Source organism: Podarcis vaucheri, assembly GCF_965113315.1.
Source record: "Podarcis vaucheri genome assembly, chromosome: 14".
Lineage (NCBI taxonomy): Eukaryota > Metazoa > Chordata > Lepidosauria > Squamata > Lacertidae > Podarcis > Podarcis vaucheri.
The window spans coordinates 51,853,383-51,879,575 of record NC_138752.1 but is presented as its reverse complement, the minus strand read 5'-3'; the positions used below and the strand labels follow the sequence as shown (position 1 = coordinate 51,879,575).

General features: G+C 46.2%; 2 protein-coding genes across 2 annotated transcripts in view; one reads left to right on the top strand and one right to left on the bottom strand.

Moving 5' to 3' along the window:
• SNX8 (sorting nexin 8) overlaps nt 1-20,974 on the top strand; it is a 36,877-nt gene extending 15,903 nt beyond the window's left edge. Inside the window, exons 2-11 of the mRNA XM_082199815.1 lie at nt 1,097-1,284; nt 1,865-1,982; nt 3,068-3,189; nt 6,993-7,073; nt 9,149-9,309; nt 10,917-11,049; nt 12,112-12,180; nt 14,335-14,484; nt 15,551-15,700; nt 16,015-20,974. Of these exons, the coding sequence (XP_082055941.1) occupies nt 1,097-1,284; nt 1,865-1,982; nt 3,068-3,189; nt 6,993-7,073; nt 9,149-9,309; nt 10,917-11,049; nt 12,112-12,180; nt 14,335-14,484; nt 15,551-15,700; nt 16,015-16,128 (1,286 nt within the window). The 3' untranslated portion in view covers nt 16,129-20,974. The remainder of the gene's footprint in view (nt 1-1,096; nt 1,285-1,864; nt 1,983-3,067; nt 3,190-6,992; nt 7,074-9,148; nt 9,310-10,916; nt 11,050-12,111; nt 12,181-14,334; nt 14,485-15,550; nt 15,701-16,014) is intronic.
• Nucleotides 20,975-21,618: 644 nt separating this feature from the next.
• Nucleotides 21,619-26,193, bottom strand: NUDT1 (nudix hydrolase 1). The gene is made up of 4 exons (XM_082199958.1): nt 26,035-26,193; nt 24,714-24,875; nt 22,673-22,818; nt 21,619-22,032 (listed from the first exon to the last, which is right to left on the bottom strand). Exons 2-4 carry the CDS (start codon nt 24,863-24,865, stop codon nt 21,860-21,862), a joined length of 471 nt encoding a protein of 156 aa, XP_082056084.1. The 5' UTR covers nt 24,866-24,875; nt 26,035-26,193; the 3' UTR covers nt 21,619-21,859.

The window sequence follows — 26,193 nt, the reverse complement described above, 5'->3', positions numbered from 1 at the left end:
TAGGTCACTTGTAAAGGCTTCTCTCCTTAGACAAGCTGCTTTCATTTTGTTGAACCTTTTTATTGGCCGTTGTTGGGATTTTCTGTTTCTTGTCACCTTGTGTTGTGATTTCAGCTGCTGCATCTCGCCTTGAGAATTTCGGATTGAAAGCTAGCCCGAGTGTTAATTAATTAATTAATTATACCCCGCCCATCTGGCTGGGTTTCCCCAGCCACTTATAAATGAATGATATGGATCATGGGTAGGCAAACTAAGGCCCAGGGGCCGGATCCAGCCCAATCACCTTCTAAATTCGGCCTGTGGACGGTCCGGGAATCAGTGTGTTTTTACATGAGTAGAATGTGTGCTTTTATTTAAAATGCATCTCTGGGTTATTTTTGGGGCATAGGAATTCATTCATCCCCCCCCAAAAAAAATATAGTCTGGCCCCCCACAAGGTCTGAGGGACAGTGGACTGGCCCCCTGCTGAAAAAGTTTGCTGACCCTGATATGGATAAACCCGCCTCCCTAAGAGGGGCCAGGAGAGGATGAAGCGGAGAGTATTATTAGGCTGCATTGGTCCTGGTGACATAGTCAAACCAGGGCAGAGGAAAACCTCTTACCTTGGGCTAACTGAGGGTCTGGCTCTCCCACCGCCACCTTTCCAAGCTGCATGAAATGAAGTGCCTTCCCTTGCTTTGGGGAACTGTTTTAGGTTGCTCATTCACAGCCCAGAGAGTTCAAATAGCAATGCCTTTCCTTCCCCAAGCTGTTGTCCTTAGCAGGATCCAGGAATGCCGGGACTCGCTCAGATTCTTGTCTTAGCGGGAGCAAACCAGGCAGGAAATACCGGCCTCTTGGCTGGCTTGCAGCGTAAGAGTTTTTGGCACGTGTCCAAGAAGAGCAGCCAAGCTTCTTGCTTAGGTGTGAAATTAGGGATCTCCCAAGAGTGTTGCAGGGAAGGATTTGCCGAGTCTTCCCTGCCTGCCCAGCTGCTTCGGAAAGAGCGTCCTGAAGGGTGTTCCTGGCTTCTGCTTTGGGGGCAGAGGAAGAAATCAGAAGCCTGGGCTGTTGCTCTCGCAGCGTTTTCCTCTTTTGATTCTCCTCTTTCTTCTAGACTCCGCAAAGCCTCCAAGTGATCTGAAGGAGCCGGAAGAGTCTCTGATGCAGACTCCCCAGGGGAACCCACTAGTGCTTCCCCACACCCTCCCAGAGCTGTTGAGCAAGGACACGGTGCAGGTGGAGCTGATTCCTGAGAAAAAGGGTCTCTTCCTGAAGCATGTGGAATATGAAGTTTCCAGTAAGGTAATGAACGCCACTCGCTGGTGAACCGAAGAAGAAAGCGTGGGGAATCCTTTCCCTGCAGTAGTTTCTGTGATGGGCTGCCACCTGCTTGAAAAGTCATGGGAGGTGGAACATGTCGTTCCAAAGGGTTGGGGGTGACTGCTTCCTTTGTTTTGAGATAATGCACCAGTGTAGCAGGGACCATTTTGAAAGAGGAATTCCCTCCTGTCTATAGAAGAGTTGAGGTGATGAAGAATATTCAAAGATATTTCATCCATGCCTTGCTTGTCAATGCCCAGAGACGTCTGGTTGGCCATAGTTTGCTGGCCTACTTGGTCCTTTGGTCTAATCCGTCAGGGGCTCTTGCTAAAAGGGAATTAAATGTTGGGATGTTGTATATCTTGGAGCACTAGCTGCTGGGGAGCCAACAGTAAGGAACAGTTATTTCCTTTGAGCTCTGCTTTCTTGCAGGCATCTGGCTTGACATTTCTGGAAGTAGAATGCTGGGCTAGATGAACTTTGGCCTGGGTTCTTCTCATGAAGAAATGCAGTGAGCCTGCTGAAGCACTGAAAGGCTTTCCTCCCTCTTTTCCTCCTGTAGCGTTTCAGGTGCTCAGTGTACAGGCGGTACAATGACTTTGTGGTCTTCCACGAGATGCTTCTTCAGAAGTTCCCCTACCGTATGGTTCCTGCTCTTCCCCCCAAAAGAATGCTAGGAGGTACGTCTTGGGCTGCTGAGATGAGATGTGCTTGAGGAGGGATGGGCAGAGTAGCACAGGTTCAGAGGCTCTGCAGCAACAACATTATTCCAATTCAATTCAATTCAGACGTCACATCAAAGGGTAGTTTGTGGTAACCAAAGCTAAGAACCTACACAATGGCTTGAGTTTCCAGATGTATATCAGGCAAACCATGGTTTGGAGCTGGTTGTGGGATTTCCTTTCCCATCTGTTCAGCACTTCTCTTAATAAATCCATCCCTTCCTCCATGGTGCAAGCCAGCTTCTTCAGATTTTTTAGAAATCTGTCAGTGGTTTGTGAATTCAGACATAATAGCAAACTGTGAGGATAACTTCAGGTGGAAAGCCCAACCATGGTTTGGCATTATGTGTGAATTCAGCCATCATGTCTGGAGGGGAGGCTAAGCCAACAATAGAGACCAGCAACTGGCAGGCAAACACAACACCGTAATTTTGTGCAAGTTCAGAAGCATCTTTTGCCTCCGGGATGACTCAGATGTTTCTGTGCTACAGATCCCATCATCTCTGATCATTAGCCATGCTACTGGTGCTGATGGGAGTTGTGGTATGCTAGATTTTGCTGAACCACATGTTAGCTCCCTCTGAGCTATATTCTTCGGATTGTCTAGGAAATCCTATATTGAGAGAACTCCAGTTTTAACAATCACTTATGTGGGTGAATAACACATTCTTAAGAGTACTCAATTTGCATGATTTGTTCCGAACCCAGAGTTTGTGTTTTATGTGCATGGTTTTCTGCCCCCAGCTTCTTACTGTTTTGATAAGAATGCTGTATGCTTGAGAACATAGAAGGAGGAAGACTTCTATGAAGAGCAAGGAAGCTCTCCATGCTCTGTTTTGGAGCCTCTAACTGTGTACACACTATACCTTCGAAGCACATTCAAAGGATATTTTCTCCCTCAAAGTATTCTGGGTCCTGTAGTTTATCCCTCATAGAGTTACAGTTCCCAGCAAATTGGTTTTATGTCTAAACAGAGGTGGCAGAGGAGGTTCTTGGGGCTGGAGGTTTATTTTTTTTATCCTGCACTGTGTTCCTTCTCAAAGCTGACCGAGAATTTATTGAGACGAGGCGGCGCGCATTGAAGCGCTTCATTAACCTGGTGGCTCGCCATCCTCCATTCTCAGAAGATGTGCTTTTGAAGCTCTTCCTCTCCTTCAGTGGGTCGGTGAGTACAATGAAGCTGAAGGGTGAAAGATTCAGGGTTAAACTATGGAACTCTGTCCTGCAGGAGGCAGGACCAGACAAATTCATGGAGGAGAGGGCTGCTGGTGGCTATTAGCCAGGATGGCTATGCTCTGCCTCTTATGGTCAGAGGCAGTGATACCATTTGTCGAAAACCAGATAATGGGCGACTGCTCTTGTGCTCAGTTCCCCCTTGCCGGTTTCCTAACAAGCACCTGGTTGGCCCCTGTGAGAACAGGATGCTGGACTGCGTGGGCCATATTGGCCTGATCCAGCAGGCACTTCTTATGCTCTTACTCCTGAGTAGTGCATTATAGTGTATGTTGGATGCATCTGTTCTGTGTGGACCAGGAAACTCCTCTGACTAACCCTTGTCTAATTGCAAATACCGTATTGGCCCAAATATAAGCTGCACCTTTAAAATTCGTAGGGGGGGGGAGAGAAAAAAAGACAATACCTGAATACAAGCCGCTCCTTTAGAATTCCGCATGCGCTTACACCTGTTCCGTTTTACCGTATGTCTGTTTCAGCAGCGATATCGTAAAAGCCCATTTTTGTAAGGTCGCGAATTTAAGCCGCACTTTTTACTTTTCACGGTCAGAATTTGGGCTGGGGGGGGGAGTGCAGCTTATATTCAGGCCAATACAGTATAATACTGCTAACCAAGGGGAATATAGAAGAATCTTCCTTATAGCAAAGGTGCTTCTGGATGTGGACCATTTATATGGTCATTCAGATCTGATCCCCCCCCCCTGGTATGTGCATTTGGCATGTTAGCTTCTACACCTTTTTGGTCAAAATGTTCATTGCTAATCTGCCGCTTGCTGTCCACACCAATGGACAGAGTTGGATGGGATATATATGGACTGCGTGCCTCCGCCACTCGCCCGAACTACCTTTTCCATTCTGGACATGTGCACATGCATTTAAAAAACAAATTCCCAGGAAGTGTGTACAAGCAAACATTGCCAGTCTTACCTAGCCATTCATCATGTTTCACAAAGTGCAAAATGGAGGCTTGTGCTTTGGAGTGTTGTGTGTTGTGAGTTGTGGTGTACACATTCCCTAAAGGAGTTGGCCAGCGTTGTGGCAGAATTAAAATGACTTTGAAAATGCAGAAGGGATGAGTGCAGGGGACAGAGCAGTCTTTGCCGGCCTGGTGCTCTCCAGACAGCGGCGTAGCGTGGGTTGTCAGCACCCGGGGCAAGGCTGCGCCCCCTAACCCGGGGCAAGGCAAGTAATTTGCTCCCCCTAACCCCTAACCTTCCGCCGCTGCCAGCTTCTTCTTGCTGCTGCCTGGTCTGGTCTGGTGTGGTTCTCTCCCGTGCTCAGCGCTGCGCTGGGCGGCCGCTGCACTGTCCCTCCCCCAGATAGTCCCTCGCTCTCTCTCCGCACCGCACGCCTGGCACCCACCCCCTCCACAGTGGGCGGCGACCCAGCGACTCGGATCGGATTCGCACAGCCAGCACTGCAGTGAGAGAGAGAGAGTGAGCCAGGTAGGGGCAGAGAGCTGAGAGTGCGAGCGCCCCCCCCAGATGTTGCGCCTGGTGTGGCCGCCCCCCCTGCACCCCCCACGCTACACCACTATCTCCAGATACTTTGGACTGCGATTCACATCAGCCTTAGCCGGAGAGCACCGGGTTCCTGGAAACTAGGACAGAGGGGCCCTGAGGACTGTGATGGAATCTTGCCTATGGGTTCTATGAGGAATGCATTTTTTTATTTTTTATTCTTAATAAGGGTTCTATCCAAGACATTCCAAAGATTCCAGAACAATAGAGTGGAGATAGATGCTGTTGCACATTTCCAGATTTCTGTTTTGGCAACCTGGAGGGCTGGAAAAATGCTTTTAAAGGGGAGCTAAGATTGTCTACAAGGTCAGCTTTGCAGCAAAATCCATGGCTTATGTGAAATAGAGGCACTTTCAATGGCGTGTCTCTTGCATTGATCACTTTGGATTGTATCCAACTAAGTCCTGCCTAGAGTAGATCCATTAAAATTACAGATCCTAAGATAACCATGACCACTAAATTCAGTGGGTCGGTACTGAATGGGACTAATACTGGATACAACCCTTTCAGTGGGTCTCATGGTTTTAAAGTTGATAGTTCTTAGTATCCTCCAATAGTTGTTTGGAGTGATTTCTAAAAACCCTTTTGTGTATCCCATTCAGTCTGCCTTAAAATGCTTGCCCCTTCTCTCTAACCCTCTAGCAATGAACAGACAACACACTGTTAAGTAACTTTAAAAGCTTTACTTACTAAATCCAAAGGTCTGATTCATGCATTGTTCTATGCAGCAGTAAGGAGAACACAGGTAGTTTACTCTTGGGTGCAAAATACAAAATATAAACATGCGGGCTGAAGTTTGAGCATGTTCAGACATGTCCATCCTGGTCAGTTACATGGCATGGAGAGAGTAAGATTAAAAGGCAGAGAAGCAGCTTCACTTCCTCCCTCAGGAAGATAAGGGGGCATGACCTAGTTGAGTCTAGGAACAGGCCTCTGATCTTTTCTTTAAAAAATAATTTTGCATTTTCTATTTTAGATAAACAAGTGAAATAAAAACATAAACATATAATCCCCTTTGACTCCCCCATCCATTGTGGATCTTAGTATAATGATTTTTTTCCTCTGCATCTCTTTCATAACTCTATTCTTATAAATCCTTTATCATTCCGTAGTCAAATTTTTGCTACAAGTTTTCTGTCAATCCTACCAATGTGTGTAATTGTTTACAATAGTTTTTCAAATAGATTATAAACTTTCCCCATTTTTTATTAAAGACCTCCTCTTCCTGGTTTCTAATTCTTCCTGTAAGTATTGTCATATCAGCATAGTTCATCCATTTAATCTGCCACTCTCCTTTGGTCAGAGTTGTACAGTCTTTCCATTTCTTGGCTGACAGAATCTGCGTAGCCGTTTCATTTGGTCCTTTGGGAACTCTGGTCCTGTAATGCCTAAAAAAAGGGCTTTTGTTTTCTTAGGTTATTTTCAACACACACCCCCAATTCATTATATATCATTTCCCAGAGGTCTTTTATCATCTTACATGACCACCACATGTGATCAAAAGTACCCTCTTTCTCTTTACATTTCCAGCATGTTTTAGACTTTGATTTATACATTTTAGCTAATTTACTAGGAGTAAAATACCAATGATGCGTAATTTTTGTATAATTCTCCTTCAAAGTGTAACATGAGACCTCTCTGATCTTAACCCTTTCATGCACTAACTAGCAGTTCTACATAGCTATGCTTGACTGCAATGTCCCACATTAAGGCCTTTCCTGTTAGTGGATATTCAAATGTATTGTTGTGCCAGAGCATAGAAGGTTCACTCTTGAAGAAGCCAGACTGGAATTGGAGTGCTCTAAGATACAGTGCTGTGGCGTTCAGTAGGAATCTGGCGAAATAGTTGATTTGGGAAGAGGGTGTTTTGCAAGCATAGCCAGTGCCAATACTTTGCAAGGTCGGGCCGCCTGTCTCTTACGGTGGAGGGAGCAGGGAAGCGCTGCAGGTTTCCTTCCCATAACAATCTCGGAGCTGGCCTTGCTTGGCAGCCTTGCTTTTGGTGTGTCAGCTTGCCCCCCCCCCCCCAAGAGGCAATTAATGGTTGGGACACATGTTTGCTTTGCCTAGAGAAGCAAAACACACTGGCGTGTTCCGTAAGGTTGTGCAGTCACAAGACATGGACTGAGGGTAAGTCGCCTGATAACACAAACACACGCATTCTCTCCCTCCCTCCCTCCCTCTGAAACAAAATCTGTTTCCATTGCTTTTCCAGGATGTGCAGAACAAGCTGCGGGAGTTGGTCCAGGGTGTGGGAGACGAATTCATGACTTGCAAGCTCGCAACTCAGGCCAAGGTATTTTGTCTCATGTAGCTGGAAAGTCTCCTACCTGCTTGGAAAACAGCAGCGGTTTTGTTTGAACAGGAAGCTCCCAAAGGCTTCTTTTGTAACAGCAAAGAGAGGCGCTGGCTGCAATGACGCTCATTTGGGCTGCTTCGATCCCACTGACTTTGGCATTGCAGGAGCTCAGCCCTGTGTGGAAGGCTCACGCCCACTGTTTGCAACTGACTCCTGGCTCTGACTGGGTGAAAGGGGAGGAGGAAAATGGTGGTCCAACAATATTGATTAACTATGTAGCACCTACACTTACACAGTGTACAAGAATATATTAACAACAGACTCTGCTTGCAGTTTTGCAATCTTCAGCGCACTTTCTGGCAGCTAGAGATAATTAGCTGGTTGTCTTTGTAAAGGGGGGGGAGTGTCTGTAATGGCGCCATCTGCTGGATCAGAGCGTTCACTACAAGGTGGACTACTTTTTCCAGTTAACATTTAGGGCAGGCATAGGCAAACTTGGCCCTCCAGATGTTTTGGGACTACAATTCCCATCACTCCTGACCAGTGGCGTAGCGTGGGTTCTCAGCACCCGGGGCAAGGCAAGTAATTTGCGCCCCCTAACCCGTGGATTTTAGCACTCGAGTCTCTTCCGCGCCCCCCCAGATGTTGCGCCCCCCTGCACCCCCCACGCTATGCCACTGCTCCCACCACAAGTCTTCAGGACAGCCATCCGAAGGCTGGTGCGGGGAGAAGGTCTCTCCGCCCCACCGCCAGGCTTCGGAGGAGGTCCGAGGACAGTGGGGTTCCTGCTTCCTCGAGGAGGGCCGGCCAAACGCGCCCCCCAAAATGTTGCGCCCGGTGCGGCCGGCACCCCTGGCACCCCCCACGCTACGCCACTGCCCCTGACCACCGGTCCTGTTAGCTAGGGATGATGGGAATTGTAGTCCCAAAACATCTGGAGGGCCAAGTTTGCCTGTGCCTGATTTAGGACCAAGCTATAAATGTGGTATGTGTTTGTTTGGATCTCCTGTCTCCTTAAATGCATTTTAAAAGGAGCTGTGTTGTGGAGTGATGGGGAGCAGATTATATCAGGGCTATTGCAGCACAAGAGAGGGGGTGCTTAATCCTCATGGCTGTAGCACTTTCCCCAAGGACAATTTTTTACTGCCCTTTTTAGTATATACCTGAGGGTAGTTTGCCCTCTTAGGGATAACATACAGGTTCACATATGTTATCGCATGTATGGACCCGTGTGTTTTCTCCACTGGGGTACCTAATAGGCTGCTAGCCACGGTGGCTGTGGTCTGCCTCCACAGTCAGAGGCAGGAATGTTTCTGAATACCAGTTGCTGGAAACCACCAGGTGTGCTGCTGTGCCCGGGTCCTGCTTTTGAGCTTCCCATAGGCACCTGTTTGGCCCCTGTGAGAACAGGATGCAGGACTAGGTGAGTCACTGGCCTCATCCAGCAGCCCATTCTTAGGTTCTTACAGGAGCTGGAGGAGTCCAGTTCGCATCAGGAAAATGGCAGGGGGTAGGGAGGATTAGCCTTGCCCTCCCCAGTTCTGCATTCTTGATACAATTGGGTCCCCTGCTGTTCGCTTTTAAGAAGAAGGGAAACCCAGTTGCAGATCTCCCACCTTGCCTTGTTTGGTTGTCTGGCTTCACAATCCCCAGCTCTATTGCAACCCTGGAAGATTTTGCAAGAAATCATCACTTGGGCAACACATCCGCCCATTTTTTTTATTCCTGCTCCACCTATTACTCCACCTTCTTGGGAAAAAAGGTGGATGCTTTTCACCCTTTTGTGATCCATGTATTGGCAGAGCCCCAGCTTAACTTTCCATACCTCCCTATGTTTGCGACACTGGTAGCTGGGTGTGTGAGCATCTGCTTGGAATTGCCTGCTTATCGGAAAAGTGGGTCGTGTGGAGTTGCAAAGAGATTCCTAATTGACATATATACTGTCTGAGCTTGTAGGCAACTTCTCTCTCTCTTTCTCTCTCTCTCTCTCTCTCTCTCTCTCTCACTCACTCTTGCTCTCTGTGAAGCTCTTTCGTAGGACAGGTTGTGAACTAATTTGTGTTCCACTCTAGGATTTCCTGCCAGCTGACATCCAGGTCCAGTTCGCTGCCAGCAGGGAGCTGATCCGAAACATCTACAACAGCTTTTACAAACTGCGGGATCGAACGGAGAGGATAGCCTCCCGAGCTGTTGACAATGCCTCAGACCTCCTTTTGTTTGGGAAGGAACTAAGGTGAACTGGATTCAACTGAACTATCTCTTTTGCAACCTCAAACGCAGGATAAACTAGATGAGATGATGGAGATCTGTCCGGTCACTTTTTACATGATGACAAATTGCAGCTGTCGAGGGACCCTGATCTGTTTTGGGACTGTGATGCTGTGGAATGGGAGAGTAACTATTTCCCTTTGCACTGTTTTTCTGAAACAAATCACATCTCCCCATCACCCTCACCCAAAATCTGTTTGTCCCCTTAAGCTCTGTACACAAAGGTGTTCCCTGGGTGCATGAATGTTTCCTCAAATGGGGCAGATAGCAACTTCTTTAGAGGGTGGGACTGGAGTCATAGAAACTTGGGGAAATGCTGCAAAGAGAGAAGGTGTTGCTTTCCTTCCTCTGTGCTGCTGCCCTGATCCACATCAAGTGCCCCACTGCTTCTGTTTGCCAGCATTTGAAGAAATTCCACAACAGGTGACCTTTCTCTCATCTGCTTTGATCCTTAGTGGCAGAGGCGCAATACCTTTTTGCAAGAACTGTGTGTCTGTATGAGCTCACAGTCCTGTTCCATGGGGATCTTTGGAGCTAGTCTCCACCTTTTCTGATGAATAATCTGAAGAAAGGTGTGTTTCCTGATCATTGCATGCTCCCTAAAAAGGCTAGGACAGCTTGAGTTTAATATACACGGAGCTACCAGGGAAGACTGGAGAGTGGAATTGCAATAAGTGGCTGCCCTCAGTGTGGCCACACGGGGCACTGCCTGCACCAACTGATTTAAGTCTTTCTTTCTGCTGGCTGCTATGTGTTGCCCTATGTTAGATCTGAACAAGCCTTAATTTTGCAGATGGGTACAATCACTGGCGGAGGAAAGGGGTGTGGTGGGTGCAGCCCGCTGCAGGTGTCATCCCTGATGGGGGTGTGACACTGCCGCTCTGCCCCCCGGACCACTTGCAGCACCCCCCGGGACACTTGCCGCTCGCCGCAGGCGGCACCCCCCTGGCACACTCGCCATGGGTGGCACCCCCCTGGGATGCTTGCTGCTTGTGGCACCTTCCCCCAGGTGCACAGCATGAGCGCCGCTCCAGGTGCTGGAGCATGTAGCTCTGCCTCTGGGTACAATGACCAAGGCTGTGTAAACATTGTGATTCTGTGATTAGCACTGTCCAAGCACAGGATTTGATGGTGGGTGCAGAATTTGGAATCTGCTTTCATTTTGTTTAAAGCAAGTTTCTAGCACCGGGGGGTGGGGGTGGGGGTTGCAATGATGTGCTTGGAAGTGTGTAAACAAATTAATATATACACATTTTGCTCAGTTTGCAAAGTGTGTGCAAGCGGCAGGATCCTGTTTACGTCATTGCAAAATTTTGGTTTTCATTTTTGATCCAGATCACAGGCAACTCTGACAATGATCACTGATCATTATCCTCTGTAGCTGTGTCAGCTGCAGACGTACAGGGTGTGCACTGGGGTTGGGAGAAAGGGGCTCGAGTTGCAAAGCATAATGAGGGTCTAGTTAAAGAAGAAAACAGAGCTGTAATTTGGGACAGGGAACCCTTGGGCAGCCTGTGGGCTTTGTGGAAGTCTCTTCCTAGACCCTCTTGCATGCTTCTTTTCTTCCTGTAGTGCTCTGGGCTCCGACACAACCCCACTCCCTTCCTGGGCTTCTTTGAACAATAGTGCTTGGGGAAACCTCAAACAGGCCCTGAAAGGCCTTTCTGTCGAATTTGCACTGCTGGCTGACAAAGCTGTTCAACAGGTGAGCTCCTGCTGCTTCTTCCTTGAAGAAAACGGGCTTTGTAGTTGTGCCTCTCTTTCCCCATAGCACTCCCCCACCCCCACCCCAAAAAACAAAATTCAGGGCCCTGCAGAATAAGACCTGCAAACAGGCATGTTTCTGGTTCATGGGGATACTGGTTACCATCTGGAGGGCTCAGAAGCAAGTAGCACAGCCCAGGGCAGACAGGTTCTCAAAGGCCAGTGGCCCAGAGAAAGGAAGATGAGGCGCGGGAGTCATAACCTGAGCTCCACACCCACCCAGATTTGTGTACCTGACACTCCTTGAGAAAAGGAGGAGGATCTGTGCCCTTTTGTGGCTCATACATCACTGGAAGGAACCCGGCCTAAATGCCTTGCTGAGTTTGCAGCACTGTGGTGGCTTGGTGCATGTGCATGGATAGGTTTAAGGGGGAAGATGCTGATTAACTGAAGAGTGGTCTTGGCACACATGCTCTCTCTTTCTCAATCACTCCTTCTTCTCTCTGAACTTGGGGACACTTTGCTCCTCTTTCTTTCTGCTGTGAAGAGTCATCTGTTTGTTTTGACAGCCACCTGAAGCTCCTGTAGAGCAGCCAGCCTGGCTGTCAAATGCCTTAGAGTGGGGATTGCAGTCAGAGGGTGTGGCTATTATATAAGGCCGGGTGTGCCCCTGATGGCTCCTCAAACCATCCGATTCTGCCTGGCTGCACAACTAACTGCACAACAGCTTTCAGTCATTATTGGTGTGGCACTGCAGAGCGGCAGTGGTCTGCCAGGTCATCCTCTTTGCAGCCCCGGTGGCTTAAAGAGCAAGGCATTGAACCCTGTTTCCAGATTCCCAGTCAGAGCCTCCTGGCTCATCACTTCCCTTTCCCAGGCCCTGCTTAGATGGACAGCCTTGGCATCTAAGCCTGTTAGTCCAGGGTGCTCCCACTGTAGGTCTTTGAGGCTGGAGATGTTGAGACAAGAGACTTGGAATGTCTATCCCCGTGTTCTGTGCCTGGATGGACTGCAGCCCAAGTCCACCCTGTTTCTTTCACTCATTTGCCCTTCTGCTTTCTAGGGTAAACAGGAAGAGAATGATGTGGTGGAGAAGCTGAACCTTTTCCTGGACTTGCTCCAGTCCTATAAAGTAAGCCCTGCTTTCTCCCTGCCAGTGTGTGAGTAAATGGCTCAGAAACAGCTGTGTGTGCTTCCTTGAGGGCGTTACACGAGGCTTAATGGAAAACTATCCAAGGAATGAGTTGGGAGGCCAAACTAGACATTCGGGAGGTTCTGGTGGCAAGTTGGGCATTTTCAGGGCTGTGTGCTGGCCCTGGGAGGTGGAGCAAGGTAGGAAATACGGCCACGGTTATTTCAGTTTCAGGTCATCTCAGTTTAGTGTTACGTTCAAAATCAGGAATCCTGGTTTACACAAACTATGGTTAGTTGCTAAACAAGCCAACTTCAAACCATAAATTATGATGATGTCTTGTTTTAACTAACAGTTGTCTGTTTTAAACAAGGGTTCCTGGTCTGCATGCAACATTAAACTGCGGTTCTTTGAAGCTGAAAGTAATCTCTGTTTTGCTCTGGGTCTAAGTATTGCAAAGCCATGGTTTAGTGTAACATGTGAACCAGCCCCTTATCCTACTCACATCCATGTATCCCTAAGATTTTGTATTGCATTTGTATGATGTATTTTAACTTCCTGTGGTGTTTTAATTCACTATGGGAGCCAGTTATGTCTGATAACTGGGGTAGTACGTCCCCCCTGTTAAGGGACGTGGGTGGCGCTGTGGGTTAAACCACAGAGCCTAGGGGCTGGCTGATCAGAAGGTTGGTGGTTCGAATCCCCGCAATGTGGTGCGCTCCCGTTGCTCGGTCCCTGCTCCTGCCAATCTAGCAGTTCAAAAGCACATCAAAGTGCAAGTAGATGAATAGGTACCGCTTTGGCAGGAAGGTAAACGGCGTTTCCGTGCGCTGCTCTGGTTCGCCAGAAGCGGCTTAGTCCTGCTGGCCACATGACCCAGAAGCTGTACGCTGGCTTCCTTGGCCAATAAAGCGAGATGAGCGCCGCAACCCCAGAGTCGTTCGCAACTGGACCTAATGGTCAGGGGTCCTTTACCTTTACCTACGTTCCCCGTTACAGATGGGGTGGGTATAGAGGCTGAGAAAAGGTGTGTTGCTTAAGGCCCACATAGTGAAATTGTGGCAAATATGAGATCTGAATGAAAAGCTTCCCAGCTCAAGAGATCTGTTTCATTCTGATATTGGGAAGTGATGCAGGTAAACATTCAGACTGTGCTGGCAGAGAAGAAAATTTGCTGTGCTCATTATTTCCCCCCCAGTGTGCTCATTATTACTGCCCTTGACAACCTCCTGTGTCTCCAAATGCTACCTGCTATTTAACAAACCTTTTTTTTTTAAAAAAAGATGGTAATTCTTGTTAACTTCTTTGAAATTGACTGCAGCATAAAAATAATAATAATTTCTTGGAGCAAGATGGGCCAAGATGGCCTTTTTTGCAAATCTTTTTTATTAAGCATTTTAGATATATGGCATGAAACACAGAGTATAAAATACGAAACACACACACACACTCTGCTGGCAGCGAGCAGTTTCTTGCAGTGCATTTAAAATGCAAACTGGAGAGTCAAACAGTAAAAGCCAAGAGGTGGTAAAACTCAATATCTACAGTCCAAAAGCCTTTTTGAAACAGGGAGGTCTGTATGCTCCAGTGGAAGGAGGCCACCCTGAAAGATGGCATCTCTGGGTGCATTCGCAGAAAAAGCCCTCTCCATTGTTACAACCAAACAAGGGTTTGGGATGGATGAGGTCTTCTGAATCCTTTAATATATGGGCGGGCTTATATTAGCATTGCAGAACCTTTTATTTCTAAATCGTTTTTTTATCAGTTCTCCTGTTCTATCTTCCCAGCAAATGGTTCTCCCCCCCATTTTTATTTTTTATTTTGACAAAGTAATAATCATAAATAAGTAAGAACAAAAATTTTCACCCCACCACTGAGACCATTCCATTGTAACTATCCAACCTCCCAAAATTTCAACACCTCTTGTGATGGTTTGATCCCTTTCCACTTTAACAGTGTAAATTCTAAAAACACCTTCTATATCTCCTCGAAATCATTTCTCCTGTGTATTCCCCATCTTACCTTGATGGCACATGTTAATTCATCATTAATAGCTATATCCCACACCTCTTTATACCACTGTTATGTGGATCTGAGCTGTATAGAAAGCATCCTCTTTCATAGAATGATCTGACTTTTCTCTCTGCAATGTAGGATCTTTGCGAGCGGCACGAGAAGGGAGTTCTACACAAGCACCAGAGAGCCTTGCATAAATATAGCATGATGAAGAGGCAGATGATGAGCGCCACAGTGCAGAACAAAGAGCCGGAGTCTGTGGAGCAGCTGGAATCCCGAATAGTGGAGGTAAAATACCCTTCTTCTTCTCCCATTGTATGTACTTTCTAAGCATTCAGGGCTTTGTGCATTCTGTCCAGACAAGTGTCTAGCCCACCTGGCTGTGGCCAGTGCCTTGTGAAACTCTTGATAGTCAAGATTTCCAATGGTTCAGAGTGGTTTTGGGTTTTAGTCACCTTTAGCATCTGTGCAAAATAGGGAAATACTGCTGGGCTGAGTAAAAACAAAGACATACTTGGAGTAGTGTAGAGTTACCTCTTCGATTTATTTGTGGATCGTGTGTTCTGACCATAACAATACCCAGAGTGGTATACATGTGGCACGTTAAAAAAGGAAAATGGTAAAAGCATCTAAAAGTCCTGCTAAAGTCTCTAAGAACATCTAGGAATCGAACATTTCCAGGTTAACAAAAACCAAACAGGTAAAACCAAAAAGTAAACTGGATCTTACAATCGACAGCATGCATTTGCTCATAAGGCCAGGTTTTAGCTTGGTGGAAAGCCAGAAAAGGTGGGGCTAAACAGGCTCCTGTTGACAGAGCACCACCAAAGAGAAAGCACTTTGTAAAAGACGAGGCATGGAGCTTTGTCCCTAAAAGACAAAGAGTGTCTCATAGGGGATTAGGTGCTCCTACAGGCCAGATCTTGGGAGCCTGGGAAGTACAGGAAGTTGCTTCAGCGGAGCAAGGAAGGGGATAATAGGCTTTGTATGGCCTGACCTGGTCAAGAAAAAAAGCCATCTGCTTTTTTCTTGCTGCCCCCTGCACTTTCAGTTATGTTTTTATCCTGCTGTATATGTGAGTCACTGACTGGTTGGGGAAACCCCATGGTTGTTAAGGCAGCATGTCCAATAACAGCCTCCCCTTGTTGATAATGACTTGCTGCCTCATCTTTGTGGTTGCTTACAAACCTCTGGGGCTCTTGCTGTTGTGGGTGCTCAAGCTCCAGAAACAGGGGAGCTTAAATCGCCCCATTCTAGCATGAGAGACAACTGTTGAGTTACATATATTGCATCCATCCTGCCCTCTGTGTCTGCTTCAGGAGCATTCCACCGATCTCTCCTCTTCTTTTAACAGCAAGAGAACGCTATTCTGACTATGGAGCTGCGGAATTACTTCTCTCTCTACTGTCTGCACCAAGAGACCCAACTGATCCACATTTACCTTCCTCTAACATCTCACATCTTGGGGGCTTTTGTCAATTCACAGATCCAAGGTCACAAGGAGGTGAGCACCTTTAAAAATAATTGCTGTTACAGTCATACCTTGGATCCTGAATGCCTTTGTACTTGGACGTTTTGGCTCCCGAACACTGCAAACCCGGAAGTGAGTGTTCCGGTTTGCGAATGTTGTTTGGAACCCCAACATCCGATGTGGCTGGCGCAGCTTCCGATTGGCTGCAGGAGCTTCCTGCAGCCAATCGGAAGCTGTGCTTTGGTTTCCGAACGGACTTCCAAAACTGATTTCATTTGAAATATAAATAAAAAAAAATATTATTATTTTTATTATTTTTATTATTATTATCATCCTCCTCCCTTTAGATGAGCAAAGTCTGGAATGAACTGAAGCCGAAGCTGAGCTGCCTTTTCTCTGGATCAAGCAACTTGTCAGCTCTACCCTTGTCCTCCCAGGAAGTCAACTTCTTTCCTAGTTAATGCTTTTGGACTGGGGGGCGTGGCAGGGAGCGAAAGGGAGGAGCTTGTTCTCCTGCGCATACGGATGTCGAGAAGTCTCCTCCCATTGGCTATATTAGTCCTTGTTGTTTCGTTTTGCTGCTTTGAGCTGCTCCATGATATATGGGCTGCCGGGAAATGTGACAGTGCGTAGAGCAAGAATGAGCAAGTTCAAACGGCTGTTATCTCCGCTTCATCAGTTTTGCTTGTGCGCACAGCCCCTTCGTGTGACTGATCAAACACAGCAGTGACTCTTTCACTCACTTGTTTCCCATTCATCCGAACCAGGAGGCTGTGGTTAGCAGCTTTGGAATAAGACACAATAGTAAACCATGGTGTGATGTTGGCTTAATGTACTGGCCATACCGTAGTTTGCCAGTTTGGGTGAAATGGGAAAATCACATTAATGGAAGACTTCCTGACTTGCTCAAGTGGAAGGAGGCACAACGAGGCTGTTTGTTCAGCCAAAAGGCTTATTCAGATCTTGGTATTAAGCAGAGAGTTGAGCATCAGTCTCTCACCTTTAATATTGTTTTTGAAGGATTCTGGGGTGACGATGAATTTCTTTGCTCTGAAAGCTTTGGTTTTATTCTCTGCTAGCAGCCTTCTGTTGCTGATACACTCTTCAATTTGAATATTTTTGGAGTTTATTGATTGGCCCTAGGAAAGCAACTCTTTTGCAGAGTAACTATCCTCAAAGGATTCTTGTGAGTTTTTATTTTATTTTATTAAGGGAGGGATCAGCACTCAGTGGTCACAGCTCCCAGATCCAGTGCTTGCCATCTTTCATGAGAAGGCTCATGCAGCAGGTGAAGGTTGGGGAGGCTCCTTCTCTGCCTGAGGCTCTGGAGGGCCACTGTCTGCCAGACAAGACAGGACTGGGCTAGATGGGCAATAGTCTGATCTGGTATAAGGCAGCTTCCTATGTGCCTTGCTTTATATGTTCCCGAGAATGCAGGTGGCAAATGTGAGGGTGAGCAGAATGCCATGGCCAAATCTGTCCCCAAGTGGGTTGCTACCCAAACACCTGCCCAAAGACACAAAAGCTGTGTACACGCTCCTATTTACTCTGCATCAAGTGTGCTCCTACAGTGTGTTTGGGAAGTGGTGAACATGTGACGTTAGCCACAAGCCATATCTACGGCCATCTGCCATGGATGCTGTAGTTGAGATTCCTGAATTGCAGGGGGTTGGACTAAAGGGCCTTTGGGGTTCCCTTCCAACTCTACAATTCTATGACCCGTTCATTCCTTATAGAGTACTGCAGTTTGGTGCATTTCCCTCCAAACCGGCTTCAATTTGAATTGAGAAAAGGACAATCGAGTTGTTTTTTTCAGGTGGTATCATATAAACAGTCACAATGTGCAGAAAGGGAGCTGTGTCTATGGCATTAGGGCATACCAGCAGTTCACGTTGCCTGTGGCAGTTGATACCTTTGCCACCTCCCACTTCTTAAAAGTGGTTCTCCAGCAAAACCAACTGCTGGCCAGGGACCAAAGGGACAGTTGAAATTTCTTTTGCATATGCTTCTGTTCCAGTGTGGTGTGCTTGCAGTGATGTACACATGCAAGGAAGTTGTATCCTTTTCTGGGTAAACGTCCTCTCCAAAATATATCAAATGCAAATGGTGAAAACCAGGACAGGAAGATGTAATGTGGAATATCTCCATTAAAGGCTGTCTTTAGAAAGCCATGCAGAATATAAGAATAATTTGTATATCAAATACACACTTATTTCCAAATGGGACTAACGAAGTCAAAAAAGATTTTAGCATTCCACAAAGGAATGAGGCACAGATTTCAAAGCTGCTAAACTAAGATAGTATCAAATACTACCCAACCAAGTATAATGCCTTAAGGATGAATTAAAGAGAAAATCAACAATGAATTGAACCAGCAAATATATTAACTTCACACACTTTAGTGTTTGCTATTTTACTGGCTGGGAGATTTATTAGTCCAATTTAGAGATATAGATAAATACATTTTAATATATTCTGAACTGCTTTCTGATATGGTCTGTTAATTCAGATATCTTGCGGTTTATATTTTTCGCTAGTATGCATTTCATATATTTTATCTGTTTGGTTGTGTTTTGTCTCCCACATTTTCGGTGCTTTAAAAAAAATTATCTACTGCAGTATGGAAATATGCAGCCATCAACCGTTTTTCAGAAGCATGACATGGGGATCACATTGGAAGCAGCCCCATTATTTCCAGCTTCAAAAGGTGTGTGAAGCGTTTGCTTCATTCTTCCCTTCAGAATCGCAAGATATGTGTGGTTGAGGAGGAGAATGTAATGGCTGTCCCTCACTGTCAGATACCTTGGCAGGAGGCTGTATCCTTCTCAATAGACCCCAGTACAGAATGCAATGAAAGCCCCTCTATTCAAATTTCTGACCCAGCTCTCCTTCCAGTTGATGTAATGGCGGCTTGTTTCAATTACTGGGAAAGACGGATCTTAACTTTGACATTCAAAGGGGCCTCCTCCTCTCCAGGGTCAGGCTCTGGAAAACAACCCCCGCCCCCCACAAGTTTGCAGCAGGAATGGTGTCTGTGATGTCACCAGGATAACTTCCCCTTAATCCACACAGTGCATAGCAGGTGAGGGAAGGCGAAGGATAAATGTGTAGCCAGGTTAATGGTACAGTGGTACCTCGGGTTACATACGCTTCAGGTTACAGACTCCGCTAACCCAGAAATAGTACCTCGAGTTAAGAACTTTACTTTAGGATGAGAACAGAAATCGTGCTCTGGCCGCGCGGCAGCAGCAGGAGGCTCCATTAGCTAAAGTGGTGCTTCAGGTTAAGAACGGACCTCCAGAACGAATTAAGTTCTTAACCCGAGGTACCACTGTATTGTGGTGGGTTTTTTTTTTTTAATTATGAGACTAAAAAGCAGGCAGCCCCACTGTAGCAGTGGGAGTGGGATTAAACTAGTGGGTGAAACATAGTTGGATTGACTGGTCTGTAATCTTGCAAATTGCAGAATACTGCAGATGGACATTTTGTGTTAGATCTGCCTTCGTTGAGGGATCTGTGTGTTTCATAGATAAAATATATAAGAGGGAGGTCCTGGCTCCCTCTCCACAGGCTTCTTTGCCTTCTTGGGACCATATTTTAAAACAAATCTACATGTGCCTTAACAGTACACTTCCCTCAATGTAAATATAGGTCTGTTAGTTTTTGAAACACCTGTTTTGCCCTTTATGACTGGAGGGATTCGCAGCCTTTTCTCCACACTTCCCTCCTTTCCTTGTCCCCCCCCCCCAGGGGCAACCTCCTGGTTTCTCCTCCTTTAAATAGCTATCAGAAGCTGCAGGCCTCTCCCCGATGCAGGGAATAGCTCTGACCAACACAAGGACCTCATCAGTGTCCAACTCTGGTGTCGGGATATTTCACCTGCTTAGGACCAAACCGATGGCTCAGGTAGGCCTTGGGGCTTTCTCCTTGCCTATAAGTTAAGGGCTACTTGTGCTGGCTGGGGCTGGCAGGAGCTGTTCTCCAAAACACCCAAAGGGCACCAGGTTGGTCATGCCTGGTTTAAGCACACTGCCTAGGGGGACTCGGGCTGCAAACCAGCCTGAAGGCCTGCAAAGTGCACATTTCTACTTTTTTTTTGCAGAAAAACTGACCTGCCTTTTCTTTTATATGTTAAAATAGTATATTTTTGAAAGAGTTTATAATGCAAATTAAAAGTATTAATCTTATTTCTTCATGTTTGAGCAGCCAGCAAGGTTTCATTTTGCTTGTTGATAACAAAAGAGGGCAGGCATAAGCTGCCTATGGTGCCTTCGCCTTCTTCAGGAGGACCAAACTGGCTTCATTGCGCATGTGTCACATGAAATGGATGTTTTTGCAGAATCCGCAAAGCCAGATTCTTCTTGTATTCCATTTTATACACAAGTCCCTTTTGGACTTGGTGGGACTTGCTTCCCAGTGAGCACAGGAGTGCATGGCTCTGAACGTACATGTTTACTCTGAAGTAAACCCCACCAAAATCAGTGTGGTTTACTCATTCATGTGCACATAACTTTATGGCATTAATGGGTGACTGAGACAAATGCCTTTAATGTGGTTTTAGTTTTACTCCAGCTTTGCCTAGTCAAAGGACAGCTGCCTAAAACTGCTAGTCCAAGAGGTTGCTCTTGTTGGACAGAAAATCTAGTCTCTACTTGGAGAGCAGTTTTTTATGTGTTCACTCTTTTGGGGAAGCCACGTCCATGTAAGAAATGGGAATAGCTCTGCAGTGTGTAAATGTCTTAAGCCTTAAAGGGAAGCTATATTTCAACAGCAAAACTCTGAATGCCAGGTGGAACAACTGGCAAACTCTCAACTCTTTAACCTCTCCTCTCCCCTTTAGAAACCGCCAGTTGATAAGGGGTGCTTTCCCCCTCAGTATTTTTGAAATTTGCAAACTTCATGTCTCCTTCTCACTTTGCATAGTGTTTTTTGTTTTGTTTTTTAAAAAGAAATAAAGCACTTTATCAAACTGCAGGAATTGGAGAACGTCTTACTACAGCTGATAAACTAAAAAAAATAAAATGTTTACAGATTTTATGACTATCCAAAAAAATAAAATAAGAATCTATCAAATGTTACAAAAATGTGTGTTCGTGAATGATGTATAAAACTTGTATTAAAAAAAATAAAATTTATTTCAGTTGAAAAATTTATTACTCGTCTTTGAGATGGTGTCAGGGTTACTCAAGCCTCTTGATGTGTGACAGGTTATTTCTTGGCTGCGTGTGGAGCAATGAACACTCAAACTGAGGAGATTGAACGACAGACATTTAAAACAGAAGAAATAAAAGGGCACTTTAAAGCTGACATATTCTCTCTGTCTTTTAGTTATGATAAGAGGGATCTGCTTTGGGCTGTTTGCCCTCTTAGATTTTCTTTCCTAAAGGCTACTTATTCTTCTACAAATGCTGGGAGACGCCCACGTCTGCAGATAGCTTCCTCTTTGCATGTGGATGGCACCATTTTGGTTCTGTGCAGATTACCGTATAGAACTGGGATTGCTATTAGAATATATACATCCCTGCATGTTCAGAGGCAAGATGCTAGTGAATACTAGTTGCTAAGAGCGGGAAAAGGCTGGGAGTCTTTTATGCACTGCTAGTAGGTGTTTTGGAATTCTCCAGTTGACCACATTGAGAAAAACAGTATGTTGGGACTTTTATTTTTAACACAAACTACACCTGGAAGCGATGCATCATGCCCTGAAGCGACTCACTAGTCTCTTTCCTGCTTGCCATTACAGTCAATAAAACTTCTGCATAGAAGTGGTCGCCTTTGGGATGTGCAGCTCCTGTCCATAACCACTACCGGGAAGGAGAAAAAAGCTAAGCCACTAATGTGCAACCAGTTTAACATCTACTCAATAACGGAGGAGCTGGACCCTAAACATGATACAGAAATACAACACTATTTAGAGAAGGCACTAACCCGGCTTTTGCTGCAAAGTGAAATAGGAACAATCGGCAGTTAGGCAGTTGTGCATGCCTAAGAAGTGTTGCCCTTTGTCTCCTGCAAGAGAGCAGCTGCCCTGCTTTGTCGCTAGCCTCGCACTAGCGAAGGAGAGTTGTTTCCTTCGCTGTGGAGCTGATGGAAAGGGTCTTTTGTGTCAAGTTCTTAACTGCTTGGTTCTCGGCCAATATGGCCAATGGTTCACATCTCAGCCATGAAGTGCTTAACGTCCTTGGTCTGCTCTTATATCTTCTCCACTTCTTTCAGGGTGTATTCTAAGATAGTGTCCTGCCCCTGGAACTTAAAGTAGCCAAGGAACTTCTTCTTCTGGAGCAGAAGAGGAAACCAGTAGATATCATCTGGCCACATGTTCTTGAAAGGCACCTGGTCCAGGTCAAACCATTGTGGACGCATTTCTGCAGGGAAGCGGGAACATGCACACAAGGGAAGAAGGATTAAGGACCGAAACAGATCTTCTTTAAATTATTTTTGGTCTCTGCACTCACCCCATGTCTGCTAAGTTTGTGGACTGATGAAAAAACTTTCACCAGAAACAAAGATGAAGCAAAGGAAAACTGTATGCACATACCAGGGGACATGCTACATCTCTCTCAAACCACTTTCTACAAAACAGCGGATCCTGGTGTTCAAGTTCGTTGTCCTCTAGAAAGGACCTCCCCTTCCCTCCTGTGGTTTCCACCAGCTGGCATTCAGAAGCACCTTCTGCCTCTGATAGCAGAGACAGAACACAGCTATGATGGTTTGCAGCCACTCCTCCCACACTACACGGTCTGCAATAACTGGACAACTTTTCTGAGCAGTTAAAGGTGTGCTCATTTAATGCAGCCTTACTCCTCACAGGTTCTAGCCAAATAACTACATGAGCTGGTTGGGTGATGAAAAGATGAAACCACCCCGTGTCCCCAGTAACCCTGGAGGTGGGTGGGTGGAATTATTTAGCTGAAAGATCCAGCACTTCATGCTTGTAAGATTGGGGAAAGTAGAAAGGAATTAAAAGGGCAGGTATGACTCTTCCACTCCCAACCACATTCCTACCATCACTTTCCGTGGGGTCTCCTTGAAAACTGTCGGTGCGGAAAATATGGACTTCCATCAGCTCAGTGTTGCCCACAAACTCAAAAGTTATCTGTCCCATCTTCTGCAAAGTGTCCACCATCAGTCCACTCTCTTCCTTTAGCTCCCTGAATATAACGAGCAAGGTTAATTTTGCAGCAAGTGTGCATGAGCTAATTGATGCATCTGTTTTCCAGAAAAAAAGACTTCCCCAACAATAATGACACAGATCTCATTGAAAAACTGTGGGGCATTTGGCCTGGATTCTTGCACTTGACTTCACCTGATTATACCAACGCCAATATACCGTATTGGCCCTAATATAAGACGCACCCGCAAATAAGCTGCACCCTGAGTTTTAAAGGCTTATTTGTGGGTACGGCCAGCCTCCTGGCACTCCCACCCTGAATGGGGTATTGGGGGGCGCCCAGTTCCAAGTGCGCTGTGTGCCTGCCTCCCGGCACTACCTCCCGGCACTACCATCCAGGGTGGTACTGCCGGGGGATGGGCGGCAGCCAGCGCTTGGTGCCTCGCTGCCCAAGCTGGTGCTGGCACCCAGTTTTGAGCATGCTGTACACCCGCCTCCCGCCACCACTGCCCTGAACGGGGGGCAGCCAGTGCAGGCCTGGGGAGGTAGTGCCAGGAGGCGGCTGTGCAGCTTTGCCGGCCACCTCCCCCCCCCCCAACAGTTTGGGGGAGGCTTGAGAGTGGCGCGCCATTGCCCCACACTCCCAGGATGCTTCCAGGGGTGGGGGCAGAAAGCTGTGCCGCTTTGGTGGCATACGGTGGTGAATATAAGCTGCACTTTAACTTTTCCCTGTTGGAATTTGGGGGAAAAGTGTGGCTTATATTCGGGCTAATATGGTACAACAAAGGCAGCTACTGTAAGCATACAGTACTTAAGAGCTGGTTCAGATGCTATTTGGCATTATATGGGAAAGCCTGGTGGGAGCTTTAGAATCATGTGCTCTTGCCTTCTGCCCATGCCAGTGGGTATCTATCACTGTGTTGCCCATACTTTGGAAGCAGGCATTAATTGCAGGCATTAAACTGTTCACTTTGTACCTGATGCTGGCAGATGGTTGTTTCTCAGCTCCCCTATTATTCTTCCAACTGAGAGAGAATTGCTAATACTCTGAAAGCCTGTGGGTGTTAATTAGACCTGTCTTTAGCTATGAGTAATGTGTCCTGTTGGATATTTCTGGCCGTCACTCCCCATCAGGGATAATGGGAACCCTGGGCAGGGGTTTCTGCATCACTCCGGCACCTCTCCGATAGCTTCCATTTTTCAGAATTGCCCTTTTGATTTAATGTTTTGGCTAGTTTTAGAAAACCTTCCTGGAACGTGATGGCAGCCTCTAAAAGAAGGCATTTCCCTCACAACAGGGCGAAAGCTTTGCCATGTACACTGCAGCAATTAGGCAGAAGAAGAAGAAGAAGAGGAAGAGGAGGAGGAGGAGGAGGAGGAGGAGGAGGAGGAGGAGGAGGAGGAGTTTGGACTTGATATCCTGCCCTTCACTCCCTTTAAGGAGTCTCAAAGCAGCTCACATTCTCCTTTCCCTTCCTCCCCCACAACAAACACTCTTTGAGGTGAGTGAGGCTGAGAGACTTCAGAGAAGTGTGACTAGTCCCCAGGTATGGAGGCTGATCTTATTGACAAGTAGCATATTTTTGTTATAAGCTCAGCAATTCCACATTTGAATTCTTTGAAAATTTTTGGGTTGATGCCAGCTGGACCCAGCAATTTGTCAGTTTTTATTTTGTCTACAAGGCCTAGAAATTCATCTCTCATCATCACCATTATCTGCCTCAGTTCCTCAGGCTATCCCTGAAGGAAGGAATTTTAATACATAAGGATATAAATGTTTGTTTTATACATTAAAATGCATGTTTTTAAATGTTACTGTTTATATGACTGAATGTATTTTCTGTAAATAATATTTAAAACATGCCTATAATGAATAAACAATCTATTACAGGCACTAGGAAGACCTGTGTTGGCCTGGTGTCATTTCAATCTTACCTTTTTGCTGCCTGCTCAACTGTCTCACCAGACTGCAGCTTCCCTCCAAATCCATTCCAGAGCCCAGCCCCAAATCCACGTTTTTTCATGCCCAGCAAGACTCGCCGTGGTTGCACCACCAGGACCAGAGTGAATACTTTTGTTGTCAGCATGCTTTAAGCTCTACAAGGCAAGGAGACCAGCAGCAGATAATGTGTGCTCAGAATCAATGAAGCTTAGCAGTTTACAACAGCTAGCAGATTTAACAACAGGTGTGGAAGGCGCAGTGGGACTTAGGGGAGCCACCGCTCTTCAGAAGCCCACATAAAGCCAATGTGGTATGCTTGTCAAACTGCTGGACTGGGGGATTAGGGTTCAAATCCCCCCCCCCCAGCTCTGACCTTTGGTCAGTTTCTCAACCTAACCTACCCCACAGGGTGGTTGTGGAAAATAAATGCAGGCTTATTGGCCCATTAGAAAAACCACAAAATCTTTCTTGGAGCCAATTTATTCACCACACCAATCCATATATCACAAAATCATCATTATTATTTGTTAAACTTTATTAGTCGCTTGCCAGCCAAAAAGTCTCCAAAACATGTACATTGAAATATAACATAACTACATTATACCATAGAAAGAGAGGGGAATCATGTTGTTATTAGCATATAAAGCCCATAACAAGTTGGGACCAGTTTACCCGTGAGATCACTTTACCCTACATGTGCCCACTTGACTGTTTTGATAGATGGAATTGGCACCACTAAAGGTGCCATATACGTAATACCCATTCTGCATTTTGCAAGAACTCAATTGCTTATAAAATATTTGAGGGGGCTGGGGCACCCCAGAGTTGATGGGCATTACCATTCAAATGGTGTGCATGAGCCATGTTACGTGCTCAATTATGTGGGGGTGGGGCTTACCTCCCGCCAATATTTTATTCAAGTTGGCACCCCTGATGCCATGCAACATATTGGAGAAACAAGGCCCACCCCCCCCAGCCTCCCCCATCAGTAATAAAAAACATTAGCGCTGCATAAACAATAAACGAAACAATAAGCAAAATAATGCTCCCCCCCCCAGCACCAAATAATACGAAGCTACTTCGAGGACGTATTGGCTGCTCTAAAGAAGCTGTTGCCCTAAGAGGGGATTGTGGAATATCGCAGCCTTTAAATAATAATAATAATAATAATAATAATAATAATAATAATAATTTATTATTTATATCCCGCCCATCTGGCTGGGTTTCCCCAGCCACTCTGGGCGGCTTCCAACAAAATATTAAAATACAATGGTCTGTTAAACATTAAAAGCTTTAAAATATAGTCTTTCCTACCAGACCAAAGATCCCTGTGGCAGCTTCTCCAGCAAGGCGGGAAAATGCCACCCAGCGAGCAGGCGGGGACCTTCTCGAGGCGGTGCTTGCTAAGGAGGAAGAGGAAGAGCCTGCTCAGAAGAAGAAAAAGAAATGATATATTTCTCACTCACTCACTCA